A 23306-nucleotide genomic window follows, 5' to 3' on the forward strand; every position below is an offset into this window, starting at 1 on the left:
CTCTTAAATCTCTCTGTTTGGTATAGTTATTCCTTCTAAGATGAAATCTTCACTTGTTGGGGTTTGTTCTTGTTTCCTATAAATCATATTATGTCGAAAGCCAGAGTTATATATACTAACAGTCTGCCTAAACGAATGTTGTTTTAAGCTCTATTTATCCTCTTGAAGAACTTCCATCACCATTTATTTAGTCTTCATCATCTGAAGTTGCGTCCAAACCTCTCCTCGATGCCTTTTGAGCCCTCACAAGCCGAGCCTTTATTTCACGTTCATTCGCCACTCCTAAGCCCTCGCCGGTGACACTCAAAGTCCTTGCCACCACATGAACCCCCCTCATCCTCTCCACTAGCGCTCGACTAGAGTAAATAAGCTAAAGAAGTGGAGCTCAACAATCATCTCTGTTCGTTTCTACCACTCGATGACAGAAAAAGGGCACCAGTCTCCACATGTTCAGTAAATCTCTGAACGATGAAGAGTTCACTGGATGCCATCAGGACCAGACTTAACACAACAACCACCACCTTGTCACTGCTATTTCTTGTCACTACAGTCAGCAATGGTACAGAGACGAAACCCATGACGCTTCCCCAGTCCCATACAACCCGTCGCCCTGAAACTCCTCAAACCTGACCAGGCCACCATTTTGGTGGCCTAAGCTTGTGAAGGAGCTCATCGGGCATGGAGGAATCGGAATGCCTTCCAAGTCTGTTACTGCTGGTGCTGCTACTGACGACAAGGTTGAAGGCAACAACAGTGGCTGCAGCAGCTGCTGCTGCTGAGGCTTCTTCATGTGTTTTGTTGTTAGCCCAAGCAGCTTCTTCTTCAGCTTGGTGTTCCAGTAGTTCTTGATGTCGTTGTCGGTCCGCCCCGGTAGATGAGCCGCAATGATCGACCATCTGCACTTTATCAACTCGGTTCATATTTTGCTCAAAAAACATAAGAAACCTCCAGCTAAATCATCATCACCTGCTTCCAATGGCAGCGACCAAGCCACAGATGATCCTGTCTTCATCCTCATTGAAATCTCCAAGCTTTATGTTCGGTCTCAGGTAGTTCAGCCACCTGAGCCTGCAACTCTTCCCACACCTCCTCAGACCTGTTCCACAGCCACAAAGCATTCATTCAATCGATGGATATGGAACTAATCATGAAGTAGTGCAGTACTTTCCTCACCAGCCTTCTGAGGCAGCGCGATCCAATTTCCTCCGGTGCCATGCCTCTCTATGAACTCCTTCAGTTGCTTGTCTTCCTCAGGAGACCAGGGGCCTCTCTTCACGTTGGCCTTGTCACAACAAGGAGCCCTCCCCATGCTTTGAGTTAACAATATTAGTTGCCGCAAGCAAGGAGACATTGGCACAAAGCTATATAGAGAGAGAACCCTGTCTAGTTTCAATCAAGTTTATCGAACTGCTCATGTACTTTAGGAGACCCTACATCAGGTCATCTATTCACCTTCTTTTGGCTTTCTCCTCCATTGCGTGCAGTTTACTATAACAAAAAGTCCTGGCTGTGGCAAGGAAGTCAGTGCTCCTGTTAGGTTGGTCTAGTCCATGATGTGCATGTACCATGCAGAGCTTTGAGTCTAAGGCCTCTGTCTAGAGTTGCCACCCCTACAGCAATAGACATTAAATAAGAAACAATTAGATGATGTATGATCTGCCAAACCTAATGCTTGATGATGTATGTGTTCTGTCAGTAGCCTAGACCTAGGCTGTGAATTCATGTTCTGATCATTTATTAATTGTTGGTCACTTTCATAATATATCTTTACTTAGTTATCTATCACTATTGGATGATGCAAGAATGTAGATGAAATGGACTTGCCAATTACTTTAGCACAAAAAAAAAATTTAGTTACTTGTAAAAGGCGTCATCTGAATTGAAAGCTTCTTTGATGTGGAGGCAAAAGGGAGAAGAAAGTAGCACACTATGATAAAGCCCTATTTGCCATGTTGTTATTGTAAGTCCTCTATCGATCCGATCCACATATTTTCGAAATGAATAATACATAACATCGATAACTACATCATCATTTTTGTGTCTACCAATTGTATGTTGTAATTACACATCTTATAAAAATGTTTACTCGATTGTCGGAGTGTGACCCTTATTGAACGCGTTCCTAACTCATCCTGTTTTATGTTTTCAAACTATCTAGACTTCCATCGAATCACTAAGAATGCCTAATTCTCGTTCCACAAATACCATTCCTCATCGGATATATAGCTAAACTAGTACATAAAATAAGAAGCTCTTCTGTTTGGTAAAACCTCTTTATTGTACAACTAAGCTATCTATTTGATTCATTGCATATTTGTATCTTCCACACATTATAATTGTTTTAAAGGAAGATGACTGCCAATAAATTTTTCAGCTGCTGCTTTCCTCAGTGTTCGGTGAAGACTAATCAATATCAATAAGACATAGGAAATGACTAAGAAAGTACTCTTCTAATCTCTAAAATTCAACAATGAACTCTGTCCACATCATTTAATCAATCAAGAAGAGAAATACCATCAAGAGTTTTAGATCTACAGCAGGATTGTGACTGTCACCAATGATTGATACATATCTAGCCATGACTTTGTTGAGTATTAGACATCAAAGCTTGTAAAATGACCACCATGAGGACATTGATTCACAAGTTTAGGGCTCAAGGAATCTTCAAAGGCACAAAATGCCAAAAAATAGTCTGATTACCATAGTGTTGGTTTCCTTTGCAGTAGCATGTCTTTGGCGGTGGCAAATGGAAGGACTTCAATTTTTCGATTGAATCGGTCAAAAGTCAGGTTCAACCATCGACTGGTTCGAGGAAATCTGTGACCTTAGGCACACCTTACCATTCATTAATATGATCAATTGTTTCATAATCAATGTTTAGACTAAATGGGGATTAGAAATATATCTTAGGGAAAAAAAAGGTTAAGGTGCTTTAGATCAAACATAATTCTTAGTATCCATGGTGTAGCATTGGTTTCTGGGACAAGAGAAGGCTTTGGAACCAAGGCTAGAAAACACCAAAATGGAGGAGCTACCAAACAAAGAGAAATAAAAAACCAAGCATGACAATGAAAGCTCTCTCTTGCTTGACTTGTCCTCTTCTCCCCCTTCTTCCTCTTTCTCATTTCCTCCCTTCCCTAGAAAGATAAAATGAGTCTTGTCAACCTCACTTGCACATAAACGTAGGCCTCTTTCAGTTTCAAGCTACTGTTTTGTTCCTTATTATGTTCATATCTGATCTTTATTCCTGAGTTTGCTATAGGAATGGGAGTATCTGTTTTGTGTTCAGAGGGAATTCATAGAGAGCTCTTCATTTCACCATCTTTATCAATATTCATGTTGGTGTATCTACTTTTAAGAGTGACCGCAATGCTGGGTTTACAAAATCCTAGGGGGTTGTTTGGTTGAGGGTCATCCGTGATAATCTTGGTTATCCATCCAAGGTTATCAATGATAACCGTGTTTGATTTAGAGAATCAACTATTCTCAAGTAATCATATATGCCTGCCAACATAAGCAAACATCATCAATTTGGGAATGAAGTCCGGAATGAGATTACCTTCAATTTTGGAGGTTTTTATCTATTCCTGAGGTTATCGAGAATCAGCGCACCCATTCGCATTCCTTCGTGAGGACTCGTTGAGGCCGCACTAAAGACTCGCTAGGGAGGGAGGACTCGTCGGGGTCGGAGGCCTTGCCGAGGTAGGAGGACTCGCCAGGGTCGGAGGTGGCAGCAGGTGACTCACCTCTGGCTCGACTAGCCTCCGAAAGTTATCCCGTGGTCGCTGTCCTAGCGAGAAGCTCACACACGCCACTCGCTGAAGGCAGTTGTTGGATGCCGGAGGTCGTAGTAGGCGGCTCATCTCCGGCTCGATGAGCCTCCGACTAGCTGTGCCCTTCGTCACCGTTCCAACGAGAAGCTCACACACGTCGACCGCCGAATGCAATTGTCGAAGGCCGGAGGTGGCAGCGACTCGCCGACGGCTCATTGGGCCGGAGGTGGCATGCGGCTCTTCAGGCCAGAGGTAGCAGCGACTTGGCAGGCGACGATTCTACTAGCGGCGTGCGTGAGAGACAATCACATTTTTTTTAATTAGATTTTTTTTAACTTAGGTTTTTAATAAAATTTTAATCAATTGAATCACTCTAACTCCTAACTATAGTTGGGATAAAGCCCAACAAAATTATCCTAAAAAAATTTCTAAAATAATAACAAATTCTAAAATATTACTGAATTTATTTATTTATATAATCACCATTAATATTATATATATATATAATTTTATTAGTTAATTTGGATAGTGATACAATTATCATTACTAAGTTATATATTAAAATCTCCAAACAAATAACTTGTTATTACATTATCTAAAATTAAATTAAATAATATTTAGTTATATTTTATTTTTCATAACCTAATCATACACTTTGAACCAAATATACCCTAGAAGTTGGATTTTGTAAATCTAATAGCATTGCAAATCACATGGGTTAAATTCAAGAACCCAACATCTAAAATTGGATGTTGATTCAGAATAATTTAAAAATGAAAAAGAATTAGTGGGTTTGACCCGAGCCACAATGACGGGTGGCCACTTGCTTTTTTTTATATTTTTTAAATGGAAAATTTAATAAATGGTCCTATTATAAAAATAGAAAATGATGTGGTGGGAATATAAAATTGTCTTTTGGATTTATAATTATGGGGAGAGGTTTATAAAAATTATGGGTTTTATATTTTAATGTGACAGTTATATGATATAGCAGGTCCCATAATAAAATTGGGTTTACAGATTCAGGTTATTATTACCCTAACGCATGCAGAACAATGAAGTGGATCTTTAGAGAGTTCAATGAAGTGCATGCCCTATTGTCTTATGATGGTTCATTAGCTATGATCACTTATTTCCTTGGAAAGCGGCGACTGGCGCTTCTCTTCCCAGCATCCTCTCTAGTGGACTGCTGCCATTACCAAGCAAGCAACAAATTGTCATCGCATCTTCTTCCTTTCTTTCTTTGCACAGTAGAAACAAAACCAGTTAAAATTATAAAATTTATGGTGAATTATATCGATACAAACACACAAATGATTCTTTAGATTCTTTCACTCAATGCTTCTACGTTCTTGACACGAACTAGAGATCCAAAGAGAGCTGCTTGGTGTCAGTTAACTGCACGTTTAGTGTCAGCTTGATATGGATGGCCATGTGGAAGCTGTTGAGCTTCTCTCAGTTGCTTGTTGGTTTAGTACGTACTCTGATCTATCTAACTCTTATTCTTCGTATTCTTTTTTGTTCTCTTAGTTGCTTCATGCTTGCACCGAATTTGATCTCTAATTGGCAGTATAAAACTAGTACACTTGCTCCAATACTAAATACACTTGCTTCGCAGTCAATGCTAACCACAAGGAGGTGTACTCATTTTTCCAACAGATGGGAAACCATGAATTTTCTTGTGTGAGTTCAATGACACAAACTTTGTAGGACCTTGCAAAATGGTATGCAGTGAAAGAAAACTAGTTACTTCATCTATTATAGATTACCAAGTAAAAGATCTTGAGTTTTCTTATGATTCAGTTATTTAAAGAAAATGATGCTTTGCCTTCGGTGAATTGTCACAGACAAGTCCAAGGACTCTACTACTTGAAGCAACACAATTAGCATTTATTATGTGGTACTTCGATCTGTTGGGATCCATCTCTTTAAGATAATTAATTCAAGGATCCGATCCTCTCTCACACATACACTATGAAAGAGTTCCTTCTCGGAAACAATCCGAAGATGGAGAAACCTTGTATAAGCTCAACCACGAAGAAATACAAGAAGAAGAGGATGAGAAGCTAATGTAAATGAAATCTTATAAGATTACAACAATAAAATCCTAGCTTGCTCTCTTCTTGCTTGAAACCACCTCTTGATCAACTTGGAAATGCATCAGCACCCTAAGTCTCTAAGAACTTGTTGTGTGTGGTTGAGTTGTTGTGAGCGAGAGTTCTGTTCGAAATGTCCATAAAAATCCTTTTCTAGGGTTCTTCGACGCCTCCCAATCGTTTCAGTTTTTTCCCTAATCTACTGTCATGTCATCCAATTGTCCAATACCTATAGAACGACTTTTTTTTCGAACCCTAATCGATTGGTGAGTCATCCCAATCGGTTCAGAAAGCCTTAATCGATTACTCAATCGATTCTGTAACTCTCTGTTCACTTACAAAAGGACCTTAATCGATTAGCCCAATCGAGTAAGCCTTCTTAATCAATTGCCTCAATCGATTCCCTCTACCGGGGACAAAGCACTGCCTAATCGATTGACCCAATTAATTAGAAGTGGCTGAATCGATTGGGCTAATCAATTCAACCTTGTTTTTCGTGTATTCCTCTTTGCGAATCTCCTGGCCCTAATCGATTGGTCCAATCTCCCAATCAATTAACCAATCGATTCGGACCCTTCTGTGTTCTCGCAAGAACCTCCTAATTGATTAGCTTAGGTCCAATCGATTGTCCAATCCTAACTTATTTAATCCAAGTTTAGTCCTTTGCTCAATATTAGGTTAACCGTGATCTATTGGGCTTCTCCACCAAGTGTTCGGTCAATCCTTTGACCCACCTGGATTTTCCAATGTCTAGCTTCACTCACTAGGACTTTTTGTAGGGGATTGGTGGTCGGCTAGAAGGGGGTTGGATAGCTGGTCACCCCCAATTCGATTGCTTCTCTACAAGGTGTTAGTGCATAAGCGGAAATACAAAAACTAAACAATGAAAGCGATAAGTAAAAGAGCAAACGCTAACACGATTCCTTTACGTGGTTCGGAGATTGCTTACTCCTACTCCACGGCGTGTCTTGAGGTGGACGAACCCTTGATCCTTTGGTGGATCAGTCTTCGGCAATCTCCGACTAAAGCTTTTTCCTTCTCGGTGGAGCAAATCTCTCACAAAAGATCTCTTCCTCTTTATAAGATGAAGTTTAGGCTTGGGAGGAAGAGAGTAGGTTTTGGAAGCTCTGAGCAATGACTAAGGAGTTCTTCAACAAGTATCAGTAACCTCCTTCATACCCCAAAGCTTCCTATAAATAAGATGAGAGAGTTGATCAACAAATCAACTCATCTCGGCACTAGTCGACTGACACTTCCATCACTTGACTGATGCTACCATTAGAGGTAGCCAACGGCTACTTCGCAGTGCTAACAGTTTGCCAACAGCTACTTACCAGTCGACTGGTCACTGTTGGCTGAGCGAACAGAATACTTCTGTTCGCTCCCAATTGACTGCATAGTCGACTGGACTAGTCGACGGGAACTTTCACCAGTCGACTGGTCCCAGTCACATATTCACACTCATCCTCTCCGGAGTCGCCCCCCTCTTCCTCGGCCTTCATCCCTCAAATGCACCTGAGTCCGCGGCTCTTCTCCGTGTCATCATTCACGTTGCCTTGAAGTCCGCTTCACTCGGCTCCACTCTGTTGCTCCTCGTCCGACGGTCCCTCGGATGTCTTCCACACCATCCTTCACCGACTCAAGGATCCGAGCTCTAGGATGATCTTCCCAAGCTTAGCTGCACCAAGCTCCTCATGTGTATTTCATCAAGTCCTGCAAGACTCAAACACACATATCAAACATATATGAAAGCCTAACTTAAACTCTTTGACACACACATCAAAACCATGTACCGATCAGACCTAGGTCGATTGCCCCAACACTTTTCTCCACCTAGCTTCACTTACTAGGATTTTTCCACCTGGCTTCACTCACCAGAGTTTTCTCACTGCCTAGCTTCATTCACTAGGACTTTCCAGCTGCATGGCTTCACTCATCAGGATTTTCCATCTACTACTTCACTCACTAGGACTTTCCATCTGTCTGGCTTTACTCACCAAGCCTCACTCACCAAGCTCGATCTCACACCAAGTGTTTGGTCAACATTGACTCACTTGGTTTTTCTTCTTCTACCAACTATTTCGTTGATTTTGGCCTTGCCTAACCTCCAGTTAGGACTTTCCTAGTCAAGTATCCAATCAACTTTGACATACTTGACTATTCTATCATATCAAATTGGTCAACTTTTGACAGAGGAGACATGCACCAACATTCTTCCTAATGGACAATTGCACCTACAATCTCCATGTATTGTCAAACATCTAAACTCAAACTTGAGTTAAACTGGTCAACTTTGACCCAGGGATAATTGTACCAATAATCTCTCTCCTTTTTGATGTTTGACAATACATTTAAGTTATGTTAACCCATATTAGCCCAACTTCAACTTCATCCCATGCTCGAAGCATGAATGTGAGTTTCTAACTTAAACTCCACATTTTTTCCCCTTTGACAAACATCAAAAACTCTTTTCCTTAAGAATCAATTTTGTCAAAGTAACTCAATGAAAGTCTCATACCCTTTATTTTATCCTATGCTTGCCCTTGAGCATATATTGTATGCTCACCCTAGAGCATTCATTTGTTTCAATGAAAATTTCCAATATTTCATTATAGAAAAATATTTAAATCATGCTTTTAAGGATAAACTCCCTCTCAAAACATACTCCAAACTTCTATCATTACACTCATAATGATTTAGAATTCATAAACCTTTAGGAAACCCAAAATTAAAGTTTTGAGGTTCAAAATTTAACTTTGAAATTAAACCTTCTCATAAACTTCAAGTTAGTCTTTCTTAACCATTTCGTTCTTGTTTTCATAAAGAAAACTTCCCTTAAATACTTATAAATGCATTTCAGAGGGTTAGGGATGGTTAACTCGACTAAATGTGGCTTAATGGATTGCAATCAGACAATTTCAACCAAAATCAGTATTCTTAATCAATTGATTTTCAGCTACCAATCGATTATAACCTCTCTGAATCGATTGAAGTTGGGTTTCAATTGATTACCTCAGTTCTAATCGATTGAGCTAATCGAATAGTACCTCTTAATCGATCACTTGATCGATTCCATAAACCTTTGTGCTTGCGAAAATTCACTCCAATCGATTGCCCATATCGATTGGAGTGCGGTAATTGATTGAACTAATCGATTACCATAACTGAATTTCTGATTTCGGTTCAGACCGAATTTCATAAATATATAAATAATTCTATAAAATTTTAAAAATAATGAAATTTTGAGTAGGCATTACTTATATCATTTACTATTAGGAAAAAGATAATTTCTATGAAAATAACCCTCGTTTTCAAAAATTGACATGTAATTGGAAACTATTGAAAACTTCAATCTTTCTCTCAAGTTTGTGTCTAAGTATTTAATGGTAATTGTTATCAACAAATAGTTTTCACCATGTTTTCAAAATATTTTTAAAATCATTTTTAAAAATCAATTTCCAACCATGATTTTTGAGCTAAATGCACATGATTTGTACACATACTTTTCCTATAATTGGATAACACATAATCTATGTATTTTGATGAAACTAAAACTTAAATAGATGTACTAAATCAATATCTTGAGTTTTGTTCATCCTCCTGACATCTCACTATATCCATATGCATCAAAACACATACAAGCTAACTTATTATTTTTTTGAGATATAGATATTGATTTTTCCTAATCTAAGGGATCATGTATTTCTAACTATACATTTTAAATTTTAATCATCTACCTAAGATGTCATTTGATAATTAATGTCATTGTCCTTAATTATAAGGAATTTAAACTAATGTATGAAAATGATTATGTCATACATCAAATGCATATTTTTCAAAAGAAAAATTATTATAAATAATGATATATATATATATGACATGACATATGTCATTTTTCATAAACATATTGTTAGAGTGTATACTAAAAGCCTAGCTTTTGGTATGAACATTTATCTAGAAATAAAAATCACATTGGTCAAATGTCTACATTTATGATAAATGTAGTTGCTTAATTAATTTATATTGTAGATAACATGGTGTGTGGTGTCACACACAGAAGATCATGTTATCGGTTCCTTATAAATTATAAATAGTGGCTCACGACCAAGATGGAAAGGAACAAACCATTGGAAGGTCGTAGTGTAATTAGATATTAGTTTATCTTAACTATATAATTACACTAGTACACTTAGAGTGTATTGAGTAGGACCATTTGAGGTCGTTTCTTTTATACTGACTTTATAAAGGAACAAAGACCTCAGTTATTATGGAAGTGTGTGCTCTTAAATCCTAATATAATAACAAGCACATATATTTGATATTTATTTCTTTAATTTATCAATGGGTGAGATTTAGTTCAATAAATCAATAAGCTCGATAAATTGGGAAATGATATCACTTATAGTGTGTGTTGTTGATTATAGAAGGAAACTGTGTCCTAGTGATCTAGGTTGAGAATGTCCCCAAGAGGAGCTCATAAGGATTGTCATATTAAACCCTGCAGGTGGACTTAGTCCGACATGACGATGAAGTTGAGTGGTACTACTCTTGGAGCTAGATATTAATTAAGTGAGTTGTCAGTAACTTACTTAATTAGTGGACATTTGTTATCTTAAACACAGGGAGACTAACACACTCATGATAAAAAGGAGCCCAAAATGTAATTTGGGATTGGTGCGGTAGTTCAATAATAGTTCTCTAGTGGAATGAATTATTATTGATAAAATTAAGTTGTGTGTTCGGGGCGAGCACGGGATGCTTAATTTTATCGGGAGACCAAAATCAATTCCTCCTCTCGGTCCCTATCGTAGCCTCTAGAGTACTATACCCACCTATACCCACCTTCTTACACATCCTATAGGGGCCGACCAAGCTAGCTTGGAGACCAAGCTAGGGCCGGCCATGGGTATATTCATGGGTGAATTCATGTGGCCGTCCCTATTAAAATAAAAAGGAATTTTAATTTTAAAAATTTTCTTATGTGGATAATATAATTTAAAAGAGAGTTTAAAAATTTAAATCCTTCCTTTTATAAGATTCTACAAAAGATTAAGAGAAGAGTTAAAATCTCTTTCCTTATTTGTAGATTAAAAGGTTGATTTTAATTTTGGTAAAAACTTTCCTTTTAATTATATTCATGATTTAAAAGAAAGTTTGAAAATTAAAAATTCTCTTTTATTAGTTTCTACAAAAGATTAAGAAAAGATTTAATATCTTTCCTTATTTGTAGATTGAAAGGAGATTTTAATTTTTAGAGATAACTTTCCTTTTTGGAAATTATCCACATGTTTAAAAGAAAGATTTTAATTTATAAAATTTCTTTTTATTAACCAATCATGAAGGGATTAAAATTATTGGAGAAATTTTTATAAATTTCTAGAAACAAATTAGGAAGTTTTAATTTTTGTTTTAATTAAAACTCTCCTTGTTTTGGGGAGAAGAGTGGCCGACCATTATAATTTGAAAAGAGAAAATTATTTTAATTAAATAAATTTTCCTTATCAATGGCAAAAGAATTAAGGAAGTTTTTATTAAATTTTCCTTATTTTCCAAGACCAAGGATTATAAAAGAGGGGGTAGAGGAGGCTTTAAGGCTAACGACTCTATTCTATTTTTCCTCTCTTTTCTCTTTGGGTGTGGCCGGCCCTTTTCTTTCCTCTCCTCTCCTTTGTGTGGCCGAAACCTTCTCATGGTGGAGATAGCTTTGATGGCCGGATCTAAGAAGGAGAAGAAGGAGAGAAAAGAAGCCTCTTTTCTAGCATCCCTTGGAGCATGGTGGTGGTGGCCGAACCTCTTCATCCTAGGAGAAGTTTTGATGGCCGAAACTTGTAAGGAAGAAGAAGGTGCTTAGGTGGTTCTCATCTCGGAAGATCGTTGCTCACACAACGTCCGAGGTTAGAAGAGGAATACGGTAGAAGATCAAGAGGCCTTTCTAAAAGGTATAACTAGTAATTTTTGTTTCCGCATCATACTAGTTATTTTTGGAAATAATACTAAATACAAGAGGCATACGATTCTAGAGTTTCGAATTTGTTTTCGATATAATGTTCTTTTGTTTTTCTTTTCCTTGTGATTTGATTGTTCTTTTCGGTTAACCTAAAGTTATTTTAGGAAATTAAATATTAGCTTTCCATAAAAGGTTTTGTCTAGTCGGTGGTGGTTGCTTCCATATCCAAGAAGGCCATGTGCCTCGCCACGTCAGTACTGGAAACCAATTATGGAAATTAATATTTAATATAATTAATAACTTAAGGTGATTTGGGTCGAACGTGTTAAGTTCCGCAGGAGACCCAAGCCAAAACCTAAAAGAACGAATAGATTAAGTTTTGGATCAAACGTGTTAAGTTCCGCAGGCGATCCAAAATTTAATTTAAAAGAACACATGGTAGCTAGGAAAAGGTTCAGACCTTTGTACAAAATTTTTGTACAGTGGAACCTCTAGGTTTTCCTAGTAGCAACCAACAATTGGTATCAGAGCTAGGGTTTTGCCTCTGTGTATTTGGTATTAGTTTAATTATGCACATGTCATACATAATTTAGGCAGGATAATAGTAGGATGTGCTAACTTTGTGGATGCAGGATCCAACTATTATGGCTTATAGTTATTATGTGTGTGATTGGACCCTTGGACATGTCAAGGGCATTTTATTGTGTGTGCATGATTGTATTATAAAATACAGCAGGAGCTGTATTTAGTTTTATTAGGATTTTATTTTTGATCTAGTTACATGTACATTCCTTTTATGGAATATAGGATCAATGGATATAAATTTTATTTTATGTTCGATCTAGTTTACATGTACATTCCTTCGAGGTATATAGGATCAAAATGTAAAATTCTATTTATGTCGCGGATCGAATCTTGCAAAGCGTGGAACCTTCTAAGGACCAGAGGCGCAGCGGAACTAGGAGCAAGATGGATGGGACAGCTAGACCCGGTGGCAGTGGCCAAATATGACAGCAGCTTGGGATGACAACATACGGAGGACAACAAGAGATAAAAGCCTTAATAGTTGAAAATTAGATTTTCTATTTATTGCTTTTATATTGTGCTGTGTGTGCATGTTAGTTTACATATTTAGTAGGCTAGCATAGTTAAAATTCCTCATTTATAAATAACTAAGTGGGAGAGGGATTTTTAAGTAAATCCCATGGTCTCCATTACTGGTTTGTAAGTGATGCAAACAAGCTTGCGCGTTGGCTCTGAGTGCCTTCCTCCATAACGGATGAGCTTGTTTGTGGATCACTAGAACAGACTTCCATTTTTGGATGACTATAGGAAGTTAATTAAGAGCGTGCGATCTTCCCCAATGGAAGGGGCATAATCTTATTAATGGACTTAGTGTCAAGTAATGGTATACACTTAGACACATCTAATAGTATCCTCCCCATCGGAGTCACTGCTATTATTTGTGTGACCAAATGATACCAACTATTAATTTTATTTGTCAAAAAGTTAGGTTGACAAGATAATAAAATTAATGGGTTAAAACCCTCCTTTTACAAATGTTGAATTTGTATACGTCCACACTAACGTGGCATGTAAAATTCACGGTGTTTGAGGTATTGGTGAATTTAAATAATATTGTTTGAGGAATCAATATTTTTTTAAATTCAAAAATTTTTGACCAAATATTTGATCAAAGACAGATCAACTATTAATTTTATTCGTCATAAAGTAAAGTTGACGAGATAATAAAATTAATGAATAAAATCTCCTCTTCGATTTTGTATACACAAAATTCATGGAAATTTTAAGGAGTTGATCTTGACCAAATATTTTTGTAATTCTTAGGATTTAAAATGTTTGTCAATCCCTAATAGTCATACTATAGAAAAGACTTAGTAGTCCCAATTGTAATGATTGGAAATAGTACTTGGACATTAAGGTAGACTGTCTTCTTAGAACTAAGAACAATATAGGTGTATTTAATTCATTAGTTGAAACATGTTTAGTGGTGTTATCTACCAGAACCTGGAGTGTAGATACAGATGCCATCAATCATGTCCGCAATTCATTGCAGGGTTCCAGGAAACCCGGCAACTAAATGAAATTAAAACACCATCCACATGGGCACTACTGTAAAAATGGTAGTTGTTGCAGTGGGAGATGTTTATCTTTTGATAAGAATAAAACATGGATTTTTGAGTAATTGTCTTTACGCACCAAGTTTAGAAAGAACTAGTTTTCAGTTTCTAAACTATTCAAAGAACTTGATATTCTGCCTCTTTTAATAACAAAGTTGTTATTAAGAAAAAGAGGGAAGTTATCTGTTCTGGTACGTTGGTTGACAATTTATAAATCCAATAACTCTCACGATACAACAAATGAAAATTAGTAACACATCTTCTAATTTTAAGAGAAAGCAACCTTCGGAAATGAACCATTAATATCTTTGGCATCTAAGGTTAGGTTATATTAACTTGAGTAGGATTCATTGGTAGCTGATGAACTTTTGGGTTCATTAGTAGTGGAAATCTTTCCAACCTGCGAGTCTTACTTGGAAGGAAAAATAACCAAGAAGCTTTTAAGTCTAAGGGGTATGGAGTCAAAGATATGTTGAAATTGGTTCATTCTGATTTGTGTGATCCTATGACTATCCAGACAAAAGGTAGTATTGAATATTTCGTCTATTTTATAGACAACTATTCAAGATACAAATAAATTTACTTAATGTACCGCAAGACTAAGTACTTTGATTAGTTCAAATAGTACAAGGCTGATGCGGAGAAATGTTAAAGTAAAAGTCACTATGGTAAGAACATAGTGGCAAGTACCTCTTGGGAGAATTTAGGAGTCACTTATCAGAAGTAGGGATTCAATCCCAACTAACTGCACCTGGTACACCCCAACAGAATGGTGAAGAAAAAGGAAGGTATAGGACTCTTATGGAAATAAGTAGATTGATGAGTTATTTAGAATATTACCAAAATCATTTTTAGGATATACTCTGGAAACGGAAGTGAATATAGTACATTCCAAAGTCAGAACTCTCTACTCATATAGAATTGCTGAATAAGCGTAAGCCTATTTCGAAGGATATTCAGATACGGGTAGTTCAGCACATATGCTGAAGAGAGACAATGATAAGTTGGACAGGAATTCACTTGTTTGTGGGTTATCCTAGAGAAATGAAAGTAGGTTTATAGTCTTAAAAATCAGAAGGTCATTGTTAGCATCAATGACCGATTTTTAGAAAAAGACTATGTAATAAACCACGTGCCCATAAGAAAATTTGTTCTTAAAGAAATATTAAAAGGCATGTCTAATCTAGTACCAACTGTACAAGATGAGATATCACAAGGAAACTGCAACACGTATCACAAATGATACACAATTGCAGAAAGTGCCTTGTCGTAATGGGAGGGTTGTTAAGCAACCTAAAAAGATTCATGTTTTGGGAGAGTTTTTGGACTCGATCCCTGGAGGACATGAACCTGATCTCCGGACATATGACGAAACACTCCAAGATAAAGATGCAATATCTTAGCAAAGAGTAATGAATAACAGAATTAGAATATATGTATTCTAATAAAATCTGGAAGCTTGTAGAACCACCAAATGGTGTAAAAGCCTTTGGGTATAAAAAGGTCTATAATAGGAAAAGAGGGATAAACAGGAAAGTAGAAACTTTCAAAGCAAGGCTAGATGAAAAAGGAAACTTTTTCACCGGTAGCCATGCTTAAGTCTATCCGGATTCTTTTATCTATTTGGTAAGTGGATGTCAAGACAGCATTCCTTAATGGAAGTCTTGAAGAAAGCATCCATATAAAGCAACCAGAAGGGTTCATTGCAAAGGGCTAAGAGCATCTTGTGTGCAAGCTCAATCAGTCTATGGACTGATACAAAGCTTCAAGGTCTTGGAACATCCAGTTTATCAAAGTAATCCAGACCTTTGGATTCATTTAGTAACTGGATAAGTCTTGTGTATACAAAAGGTGTGATGGAAGCGTGGTGGTATTTCTTGTACTATACGTAGATAACATTTTTGGTAGTTGGAAACAATATCAAAATGTTGTCAGAAGTAAGGGTATGGTTGTCCAAACAATTCGATATAAAGGACTTGGAAGAATGTATATATTCTTGAGATCAAAGTAATAAGGGATCGCAAGAAAAAAATATTTTACTTATTCCAAGCTTCATATATCGGAAAAATCCTTTCTTGTTTTAAGCATGCAAAACTCCAAGAAAGGTTTCTTACTTTTTAGGATGAAGTAACTTTATCTAAAAATATGTTTCTGTAGACATCAAAGGAGATAAAGGAAATAAAGGCAGTTCTTTATGCTTCGGCTATCGGAAGCCTAATGTATGCTATGCACGAGATCAGAAATCTGTTTTACCAAGGGCATAGTTAGCAGATATCAAAGTAACCCTAGACAAGGGCATTGGACTGCAGTAAAGCATATATTAAAGTACCTTAGAGGCGCTAGAGATTATATGCTAGCTTACAAGGCAGTTAATTTGGTCCCTGTGGGTTACACGGATTTTGACTTCCAATCGGATAGGGACAATAATAAGTCGACCTCGGGGTTTTGTGTTTACTTTAGGAGGAAAAGTCATAACTATGGAAGAGTGATAAGCATAGGTGTTTTTTCTGGACTCCACCATAGAAGCTGAGTATATGGCAAGCCTCTGAGGTAGTCATAAAAGCTGAATGACTTAATTACCTCAAGATAGACTTAGATATGATTTCTAGTTTGTCCAAAGATTATTACAATTTATTGTAATAATAATGGTGCAGTAACAAACTCGAAGAAACCATGAGTCTATAAGGCAAGAAAACACAATAGAGCGCAAGTACTACCCAATACAAGAAATTGTATAACGAGGAGAAGTTGTTGCCGCCTAGATTGCATCAGATGATAACCTAAGGTCCTTAAGGCAAGAGCTTTTTGAAAGGCTTGGGAATCAGATGTATGGCAACAGATATGGCAGCTTAGTCTTTTAGTATAAGTGGGAGATTGTTAGAGTGTATACTAAAAGCCTAGCTTTTGGTATGAACATTTATCTATAAATAAGAATCACATTGGTGAAATGTCTACATTTATGATAAATGTAGTTGCTCAATTAATTTATATTGTAGATAACATGGTGTGTGGTGTCACACACAGAAGATCATGTTATCGGTTCCTTATAAATTATAAACAGTGGCTCACGACCAAGATGGAAAGGAACAAACCATTGGAAGGTCGTAGTGTAATTAAGTATTAGTTTATCTTAACTATATAATTACACTAGTACACTTAGAGTGTATTGAGTAGGACCATTTGAGGTCATTTCTTTTATACTGACTTTATAAAGGAACAAAGACCTCAGTTATTATGGAAGTGTGTGCTCTTAAATCCTAATATAATAACAAGCACATATATTTGATATTTATTTCTTTAATTTATCAATGGGTGAGATTTAGTTCAATAAATCAATAAGCTCGATAAATTGGGAAATGATATCACTTATAGTGTGTGTTGTTGATTATAGAAGGAAACTGTGTCCTAGTGATCTAGGTTGAGAATGTCCCCAAGAGGAGCTCATAAGGATTGTCATGTTAAACCCTGCAGGTGGACTTAGTCCGACATGACGATGAAGTTGAGTGGTACTACTCTTGGAGCTAGATATTAATTAAGTGAGTTGTCAGTAACTTACTTAATTAGTGGACATTTGTTATCTTAAACACAGGGAGACTAACACACTCATGATAAAAAGGAGCCCAAAATGTAATTTGGGATTGGTGCGGTAGTTCAATAATAGTTCTCTAGTGGAATGAATTATTATTGATAAAATTAAGTTGTGTGTTCGGGGCGAGCACGGGATGCTTAATTTTATCGGGAGACCAAAACCAATTCCTCCTCTCGGTCCCTATCGTAGCCTCTAGAGTACTATACCCACCTATACCCACCTTCTTACCCATCCTATAGGGGCCAGCCAAGCTAGCTTGGAGACCAAGCTAGGGCCGGCCAAGCTAGCTTGGAGACCAAGCTAGGGCCGGCCATGGGTTTGTTCATGGGTGAATTCATGTGGCCGTCCCTATTAAAATAAAAAGGAATTTTAATTTTAAAATTTTTCTTATGTGGATAATATAATTTAAAAGAGAGTTTAAAAATTTAAATCCTTCCTTTTATAAGATTCTACAAAAGATTAAAAGAAGAGTTAAAATCTCTTTCCTTATTTGTAGATTAAAAGGTTGATTTTAATTTTGGTAAAAACTTTCCTTTTAATTATATTCATGATTTAAAAGAAAGTTTAAAAATTAAAAATTCTCTTTTATTAGTTTCTACAAAAGATTAAGAAAAGATTTAATATCTTTCCTTATTTGTAGATTGAAAGGAGATTTTAATTTTTAGAGATAACTTTCCTTTTTGGAAATTATCCACATGTTTAAAAGAAAGATTTTAATTTATAAAATTTCTTTTTATTAACCAATCATGAAGGGATTAAAATTATTGGAGAAATTTTTATAAATTTCTAGAAACAAATTAGGAAGTTTTAATTTTTGTTTTAATTGAAACTCTCCTTGTTTTGGGGAGAAGAGTGGCCGACCATTATAATTTGAAAAGAGAAAATTATTTTAATTAAATAAATTTTCCTTTTCAATGGCAAAAGAATTAAGGAAGTTTTTATTAAATTTTCCTTATTTGCCAAGACCAAGGATTATAAAAGAGGGGGTAGAGGAGGCTTCAAGGCTAACGACTCTATTCTATTTTTCCTCTCTTTTCTCTTTGGGTGTGGCCGGCCCTTTTCTTTCCTCTCCTCTCCTTTGTGTGGCCGAAACCTTCTCATGGTGGAGATAGCTTTGATGGCCGGATCTAAGAAGGAGAAGAAGGAGAGAAAAGAAGCCTCTTTTCTAGCATCCCTTGGAGCATGGTGGTGGTGGCCGAACCTCTTCATCCTAGGAGAAGTTTTGATGGCCGAAACTTGTAAGGAAGAAGAAGGTGCTTAGGTGGTTCTCATCTCGGAAGATCGTTGCCCACACAACGTCCGAGGTTAGAAGAGGAATACGGTAGAAGATCAAGAGGCCTTTCTAAAAGGTATAATTAGTAATTTTTATTTCCGCATCATACTAGTTATTTTTGGAAATAATACTAAATACAAGAGGCATACGATTCTAGAGTTTCGAATTTGTTTTCGATATAGTGTTCTTTTGTTTTTCTTTTCCTTGTGATTTGATTGTTCTTTTCGGTTAACCTAAAGTTATTTTAGGAAATTAAATATTAGCTTTCCATAAAAGGTTTTGTCTAGTCAGTGGTGGTTGCTCCCATATCCAAGAAGGCCATGTGCTTCGCCACGTCAGTACTGGGAACCAATTATGGAAATTAATATTTAATAGAATTAATAACTTAAGGTGATTTGGGTCGAACGTGTTAAGTTCCGCAGGAGACCCAAGCCAAAACCTAAAAGAACGAATAGATTAAGTTTTGGATCAAACGTGTTAAGTTCCGCAGGCGATCCAAAATTTAATTTAAAAGAACACATGGTAGCTAGGAAAAGGTTCAGACCTTTGTACAAAATTTTTGTACAGTGGAACCTCTAGGTTTTTCGAGTAGCAACCAACACATATATGAATGCTAAATATGATGTACTGGCATATAGTGGGCACATAATCATGACAATTTTAGCATAAAGGAAATACCTAGACTATCTATCTAAGTATCAACAACTAATCGCTAAATTTAAAAATAATCCTTAGTTGCCCTATCTTCCAAAGAAATTGTCAAAATTCTAACTTGATATTTCTTTGACTTCTAACCTAATTGTGTCAATTTAATTAGGTCCAAATCTTTACATTTTGACACATTTTACTCTTCCAAAGAGTAAATATTAATCCTTTATTTTTAAGGTGTACCAATACCTTGAAAATGCCTCAAAATGTCAACTTCACTAAAGTTGGGTTAACTACCCTTCTAATTAGAGTTGACACTCTCTAAACCCATCTAGGGTGTAGAGAATACACTCTTAGGAACCCAAAATCTATTGGTACTTTTTGGGTGCTTTAGGTACTTATTAGGAATAACTTCCTTTAATACCTTCCTAATTGTTAGGATCCTTCGTACTCGGCTAGAGAGGGGGGTGTGAATAGCCGCCCCAAATCGATCGCGTTTCTTCCTACGATTAGGTTAGCGCAGCGGAAAATACAACAAAGAAACGAAAGAGAAGAAAATCAAACCTTAACACAACGATGTACGAGGTTCGGAGATGATACTCCTACTCCTCGGCGTGTCCGTAAGGTGGACGAGCCCTATCAATCCGTCGGTGGATGAGTCCCCGGAGAACCGGCTAATATCAACTCCTTGTGGGTGGAGAAACCTCGCCACAATCACTTGCAACAGCAAGCTAAGAGTACAAGAGAATAGCAAGAACAAAATGAATGTAAAACAAACAAGCTTGCCTTCTCGTCGACTGAGGTCCCGGATGAAGTAGCAACTCCACGGACAGATGCAACAGCAAGCCAGTCGGGGAAGCTCACGCGAAGCTTCAGCAGCGGTTGAGCTCAGCAAAGCTCGGAGCACCAGAAGAAGCAGAAGCTTCAGGCAGGAGAGAACTTCCAGAAGGAAGAAGTATCCCTGTAGAAGCTCTCAGCCCCTTTATACCTGCGAAGAAGAAACAGCGAAGAAACTAGCCGTTGCGTCGCAACGGCTAGAACCCTGATCGGTCTGTGAACCGATCAGTAACACTCCTGATCGGTCCAGGAGTGTTTTGATCGATCTTGGGTACCGATCAGGCTACGCCTGGACCGATCAGGCTATGCACTGATCGGTCCAGGAGGAGTCTGATCGGTCCCTGGACCGATCAGCCTTTCTCCTTGTTCTTCTTCTGTTTGCTTTCTGATCGGTCTCCGATCAGATAATCCACAGAAGTATTCTGATCGGTCACCGATCGGTCACCAGACCGATCAGCTGAGTCATTGGATCGGTCTGCAGCCCGATCCAAACTTTTCAACCCTAAACCTAAGGCTTCCACACCAACATCCGGTCAACCTTGACTGTTGGTACATCATGCCTAGCATCCGGCCACCCTTGACTGCTAGCACTCCAAGTGTCCGGTCAATCCCTTTGACTCACTTAGACTTTTCAACACCAGAAGTCCGATCATCCCTGATCCATCTGGATTTTCCCTTGCCTGGTTTCACTCACCAGGACTTTCCTACTGCCTAACATCCCAGTTAGGACTTTCCCACTGCCTAACATCCCAGTTAGGACTTTTCCACTGCCTGGTTTCACTCACCAGGACTTTCCACACTGCCTAACATCCCAGTTAGGACTTTCTCACTGCCTGGCTTCACTCACCAGGACTTTCCAACTGCCTAACATCCCAGTTAGGACTTTCCCTCGTGCCAAGCTCCCTGCTTGGACTTTTCCAGTACCAAGTCTCCATACTTGGACTTTTCGCGTGCCAAGCTCCCTGCTTGGACTTTTCCAGTGCCAAGTCTCCATACTTGGACTTTTCCAGTGCCAAGCTCCCTGCTTGGACTTTTTCCCGAATCAGGTCAACCAGGTCAACCTTGACCTACGGTTGCACCAACAATCTCCCAAACATCTATTCTTGTCCCACATCAAGAATAGAACTCTCTCACGAGTGTCAAACATCAACATGCAACACAACTAGGTCAACCTTGACCTAAGGTTGCACCGACAATCTTCCCAAGTCAAACATCAAAATACAACTCGAGTCACGTCAACTCGAGTCGGGTCAACCAGGTCAACCTTGACCTAAGGTTGCACCAACACTAATGACTTTCCTAGGCTACTTAAAATCCTTGGTCACAGTAGACTCCTCATGGTCAACTTTAGGGATAACTTTTCTTGTGACCTTATTAATGACTTTCTTTGGCTTCTTAGAAGCCTTAATCACACTAGTCTCCTCAAAATCAACTCTAGAGATTGCTTCCCTTGTAACTTTGACTTGGCTCCTAAACTTAGGGTTAATTTCATAACTATATAAAATTCTATGGTATAAAAGCACATCCTTCTTGGCTTTAGGTTTGTATCCCAAACCCTACTACTATTGGATGGTTCTTGCCTATTTGACCTAGGTTTTTGCTCTTGGATTCTTTTACTTTATTTGTCATTTTCTCTAGGGTCCTCTTTAATTTCTTAAGTCTTGACCTCAAGATTTGATTTTTCTTCCTTAAATCCTCTTGGGGATTCTTTTTCTTAGGCACATATCTAATTTTCTTCTTGCCTAAATCATTTTTTACCTTCCTATCCTTAGATAAGATAGTTCTAGTATGATATGACACATATTTTTTTCTTATTCCTATCATACTGTCTATTTTCATGATAATAGTATTAAAATAATATAAATTATTTCTAGCATGTGTTTTATTATTTTTTAAAGGAATTACATCAATAAATTATATCTTGGGTTTGCTCTTAAGAGATTCCTCTTGAATTAAGCTTCCTCCTTGTCTCTTGATTGAAATCCTCCCCCTTGGACATTAATTTTGGTAGTGACCCTTTTGATTGCAAGAGAACCATTTAAGGTGCTCCTTGCCAATACACACCAAGGTTTGTGTCTTCTTTGACTTCTCCTTTATCTTGGGTGTCACTTGAGCCTTCTTCTTGGCCAATTTAGGACACTTACTCTTGTAATGTCCTTTTTCTCTACACTTAAAGCAAATAATGTGATTTTTATTATTACAACTTGAAATTTTTATACCTTCACATGTAAGGGTGATACTTTCTTCATTCGATCAGGATGTAGAGGCTTCTTCTTGCTCCGGTGTCAATGATCTATACTTCCCCTCAATCCTTGAGGTGGATGTCTCTTTATATTCATCCTTGGACGTTGAGCAGCTCTCAACCTCCAAATCCTTATGTAGATGAAACAAAGAGTTTCTCTCTTTTCCTTTGTCGTTGCTCTCAATTGAGGATGGATCTTTATGGAGCTTCACCAATTTGCTCCATAGCTCCTTGACATCTTCATAATCCTCAATTTGGCTCAAAATGTTGCTTGGTAATAAATTGACCAATAATTTGGTTATTTTGTCATTGGCATCACATTTTTGGATTTGTTTCGTGCTCTATTTGCTTCTCTTGATGAGTTTGCTTTTGCTATCTGTTGGAGTTTGAAAACCCTCCATTAGAGCAAACCATTGCTCTATCTCCATTATCAAGAAATTTTCGATCCTTGATTTCCAAAGATCGAAGCTTGACATTATGAATGGTGGAGGTACTCGAGTATCAAATCCGAGTACATCTCAAAAATCCATCTTGAAGTTGAGCTCTCTAGTGAAATCTTTGACTTGTTGACTTTAGGGCTTCAACTTCTTCTTCCTCTAGCTCTAGCTCGTTGTAATTTTCAATAATGAGTTCAGAGAAGAGCGACATTGCTTTGATACCACTTGTTGAGACCAAGGGGAGCTAGATTGGGGGGGGGGGGGGGGGTGAATAGCTCGCTTGCTTCAATGAAGATGATTTGCAGCAGAATACTTGAAGCGAA

At 37.6% G+C, this 23306-nt stretch overlaps 1 protein-coding gene across 1 annotated transcript; it reads right to left on the minus strand.

Annotated features, from left to right (window-relative positions):
- Positions 1-379: 379 nt before the first annotated feature.
- Positions 380-1425, minus strand: LOC122023458 (transcription factor RAX2-like). Its single transcript, XM_042581574.1, has 3 exons — positions 1174-1425; positions 967-1096; positions 380-896 (listed from the first exon to the last, which is right to left on the minus strand). The coding sequence occupies exons 1-3, from the start codon at positions 1349-1351 to the stop codon at positions 551-553; spliced, it is 654 nt and encodes a 217-aa protein (XP_042437508.1). The 5' UTR covers positions 1352-1425; the 3' UTR covers positions 380-550.
- Positions 1426-23306: the final 21881 nt, after the last annotated feature.

Source organism: Zingiber officinale, chromosome 9B, assembly GCF_018446385.1.
Source record: "Zingiber officinale cultivar Zhangliang chromosome 9B, Zo_v1.1, whole genome shotgun sequence".
NCBI classification, from domain to species: domain Eukaryota; kingdom Viridiplantae; phylum Streptophyta; class Magnoliopsida; order Zingiberales; family Zingiberaceae; genus Zingiber; species Zingiber officinale.

Excerpts from the sequence above, each read along its gene's own strand:
- LOC122023458 (XM_042581574.1), bottom strand. The coding sequence starts at position 1,351 with ATGTCTCCTTGCTTGCGGCAACTAATATTGTTAACTCAAAGCATGGGG. Across the intron at positions 1,097-1,173 it reads CGCGCTGCCTCAGAAGGCTG|GTCTGAGGAGGTGTGGGAAG; the intron begins GTGAGGAAAGTA and ends GCTGTGGAACAG. Across the intron at positions 897-966 it reads GTCGCTGCCATTGGAAGCAG|ATGGTCGATCATTGCGGCTC; the intron begins GTGATGATGATT and ends GATAAAGTGCAG.